We start from the raw sequence: 3,307 nt of genomic DNA, 5'->3' as shown, positions 1-3,307 counted from the left end.
TGACTTGTGGGTACACAAGCACTAAGGGTCCGGATGAAACCCTAGCCAGGCAGGTCCAGCTAACCCCCACAAAGGCCTTGACCTGACGACTCTGATCGATAAGTCCCAGCCGCTAGTATTCTCTTCTTCAGGAAGCTGAAATAGATGTCTAACCCATATAGGTAGAACGTGCGCCCTGCATTTTCCGGGAAAAGCACGAATGAGGAGGAGAGAAAGAGAGAGAGGGGTTTAGCTTCTCCTTTCACCGGAAGTGGAATATTAAACAAGGAACATTTAGCTAAGCAAGCACTGCAACCACCAACACAGACAGCCGGGGTGCTTATGACTCGGATCCATCAATGGCTGCACTTGGCATCTCAGCTGATTCAATTTCGATAGCTACACTTGCAGTACTATGCCCACAGCCACAGTTGTGACATGCGCGGCTATATAAATGGCCGGTGAGCTCATTGCCTCCTCACTGCCATAGCTTGTGTTGTGAAGAGCTTGAGCTAGCTAGCCCAGGTTCCAGTGTGGCTGCTGAGGAAGAAAGGCTTGGAATTTAGCTGAGGATTACGAAGAGATTATCGAGCAGAATGGGTGTGGGAAAAGTTTTGAGCGATGTGAAGCCGTACCTGGCTATGATCCTGCTGCAGGTAGGGTTCGCGGGGATGTACGTGGTCGCCGTGGCCTCCCTCAAGCGCGGGATGAGCCACTTCGTGCTCGTCGTGTACCGTAACCTCGTCGCCACCGCCGTCATGGCGCCCTTCGCTCTTTGGTTCGAGAGGTACGTAATCTTTTTGCTCAACCCTCCATCTCCGGTGGCCTCTCTATCTCATACTCTGCTGGATCGTCTTCTTTCACTACTCGATCCATGTAGTGCTCCATCGTTGTGTGTAGCTAGCTTATCAGTGCGTCGTGCGTGCTTCATGGACATGATACTGCGTCGTTTCATGGCTGAAGCACAAATGCTGTCATGCATGCCATGCAAGTGCAGCAGGAAGATTTTCTTTTGCCATTCATGCACATGCATTCATGTTCATCGATCACAGGAGATGTCCAGCTTGTGAGTCATGCACCGGATCCATTGTGCTTGCAAAGCCGACTTAATTAGTATTCTAGTCGCTTTCAGATGTTGCATGCTACACGACCAGCACTCGTAGATCCTAATCCGGAAAAGTAGCACGTCTATTCTATTTTGTACCTGCATCATGAACAAAAAGTATATTCTTTCTCAGCTTTCTTGTCATCATGTGCTAAATCAGAATCCATACAGGAGTATCCAAATTTTTCTTTAAAATTTCATGACCTAAAATTTTCGTGGGTTGTGGTAACCACCTTTTAGTGTGGCGGTGGAGGCATAATCTAACAATTTCTCTCTTCATTTCTCTCTTCATGACCCACAACTAACTCTGTGCTTAATTTTGCTCCAATATAACGTGATGCAGGAACGTGAGGCCAAAGATGACCTTCACCATCTTCTTGAAGATAATTGGGCTCGCCTTACTTGAGTACGTACAAATCAGCTACGGCTAGCTATTCGCACATACATGCATGACAGATCGAGATCTCACGTGCTGTGCATGCATGCATGTTCCGTTCATGCAGACCTGTGCTTGACCAGAACCTGTACTACATGGGCGCCAACCTGACCTCCGCCGGCTTCGCGTCGGCGCTGATCAACATACTCCCCGCCGTCACCTTCGTCATGGCCCTCGTCCTGCGGATGGAGAAGGTGCGTCTGCGGAGCGTGCACAGCCAGGCGAAGATCGTCGGCACGCTCTGCACCGTCGCCGGCGCGGTGCTCATGATCCTGTACCACGGCCCCGTGGTGCAGTTCCCCTGGTCCAGGGGCCAGCACCACGACAGCACCGGCGCCGGCGGCCAGGGCGCCGGGTGGCTCAACGGGACTATCCTGATTGTCGTCGCCTGCGTCTGCTGGTCCAGCTTCTTCGTGCTTCAGTCCAACACGCTGCAGAGCTACCCCGCGGAGCTGTCGCTGACGACGCTCATCTGCCTGACGGGCTCGCTGATGAGCGGCGCCGTCGCGCTCGTCGCGGAGCGCGGCAACACCAAGGCGTGGGTCATCGGCTTCGACACCCGCCTCTTCACCGCCGTCTACGCCGTAAGTCCCGTCGACCCTGCATGAGTTCGTACGGCTAATGTACGTGTACATCGCTCGTTTTCACTGACACCATGAACTGTGTGCGCGTATGCACGTTGCAGGGCATAGTGTGCTCCGGCGTTGCCTACTACGTGCAGGGTCTCGTGTCGAGGCAGCGAGGCCCGGTTTTCGTCACAGCCTTCAACCCTCTCTGCATGATCATAACTGCCGTTATGGGCTCCATCATACTCAAAGAAGAGATCACTCTTGGAAGGTACATAACGTACAATTAATCCACGTATATAATCCTACGCTTGTATAGTATATTCAGTTATATGTGTATATATTTAGTTGTCTGATAAAGCATGGGATGATACAAGTAGTGCTAATGCCATCACCTTCTGTTCTTCCAGTGTGATTGGCGCAGTGATCATCGTTGCAGGCCTGTACGCGCTCATCTGGGGCATGAGCAAGGACCACGTCAAACAGGTCGCCGACGTCTCAGCTGGCGGTTCCAAGGGCGCAGCGACCGAGCAGCTGCCCATCACCTCGGTGCAGCCCAACGGCAACGGCAAGCACGACCTCGGCAACGGCCGCGGCCACGTCTTCGACGTCGAGACGCCGGCGGACAACGGCCACTACTAGTCTCATGCATCGTGCTCGTCCATTCTAGGCTTACGTTGTAGCCGATGGATAGTATATATGTGGTGCGATCTTTCTTCTTCCGTTTATATTATTTTCTCATAAAATTCTTGCGCGAGAGAGAGGGAGAGAGACACATATGGACCTCGCCTGATGTAATGGATAAGGCCATGACGTCTCCGGGTGCTTGATTAATCATTAAAATTTGCTCTGCTTACGTATGAGCTGGGATTAATTACTTCGTCAGTGCCTATTAATCAATGCTCTGCCTTTGCTTAATGCTATCTACAGAGATTATCAGCTTCCCATTCTCTCCCCCTTTGCTTGCACTCTTGGTGCATCCACTAATCACGAACTTTTACTAATTAATTGATGCCTGAATCGACATGGAACCCAAATGTGGTTGCTTTGAGGATCAGTGGCGGAGACAGTGGGCAAAGAGTTCTCTCTTCTTCCTCCTTCGCATCCACCTCATCTTACTCTTCTTTTTTTCTTTCTCTAGCTCCTCCTCCTACTTCTCCACCTCTAATCTTTAATGGGGTTCTAGCCGGTAGAGGGCTCCTTACCCGATCCACCCCAGTT

The 3,307-nt window shown here is 51.3% G+C and overlaps 1 protein-coding gene across 1 annotated transcript; it reads left to right on the top strand.

The window, feature by feature from the left end:
- The first annotated feature begins 268 nt into the window (after window positions 1-268).
- LOC133917729 (WAT1-related protein At1g44800-like) lies at window positions 269-3,186 on the top strand. The gene is made up of 5 exons (XM_062361592.1): window positions 269-766; window positions 1,428-1,490; window positions 1,588-2,104; window positions 2,206-2,357; window positions 2,497-3,186. Exons 1-5 carry the CDS (start codon window positions 576-578, stop codon window positions 2,726-2,728), a joined length of 1,155 nt encoding a protein of 384 aa, XP_062217576.1. The 5' UTR covers window positions 269-575; the 3' UTR covers window positions 2,729-3,186.
- The last annotated feature ends 121 nt before the right edge of the window (window positions 3,187-3,307 follow it).

The sequence above is a fragment of the Phragmites australis genome, chromosome 5 (genome assembly GCF_958298935.1).
Source record: "Phragmites australis chromosome 5, lpPhrAust1.1, whole genome shotgun sequence".
Classification (NCBI taxonomy): Eukaryota; Viridiplantae; Streptophyta; class Magnoliopsida; order Poales; family Poaceae; genus Phragmites; species Phragmites australis.
Note: the sequence above shows the minus strand (reverse complement) of the source record. Positions and strands in the feature narration are given on the sequence as shown.

Coding starts and splice junctions, on each gene's coding strand:
- LOC133917729 (XM_062361592.1), top strand. CDS start 576: ATGGGTGTGGGAAAAGTTTTGAGCGATGTGAAGCCGTACCTGGCTATG. Junction 767..1,427: donor TTCGCTCTTTGGTTCGAGAG/GTACGTAATCTT, acceptor AACGTGATGCAG/GAACGTGAGGCCAAAGATGA. Junction 2,105..2,205: donor TCTTCACCGCCGTCTACGCC/GTAAGTCCCGTC, acceptor TGCACGTTGCAG/GGCATAGTGTGCTCCGGCGT.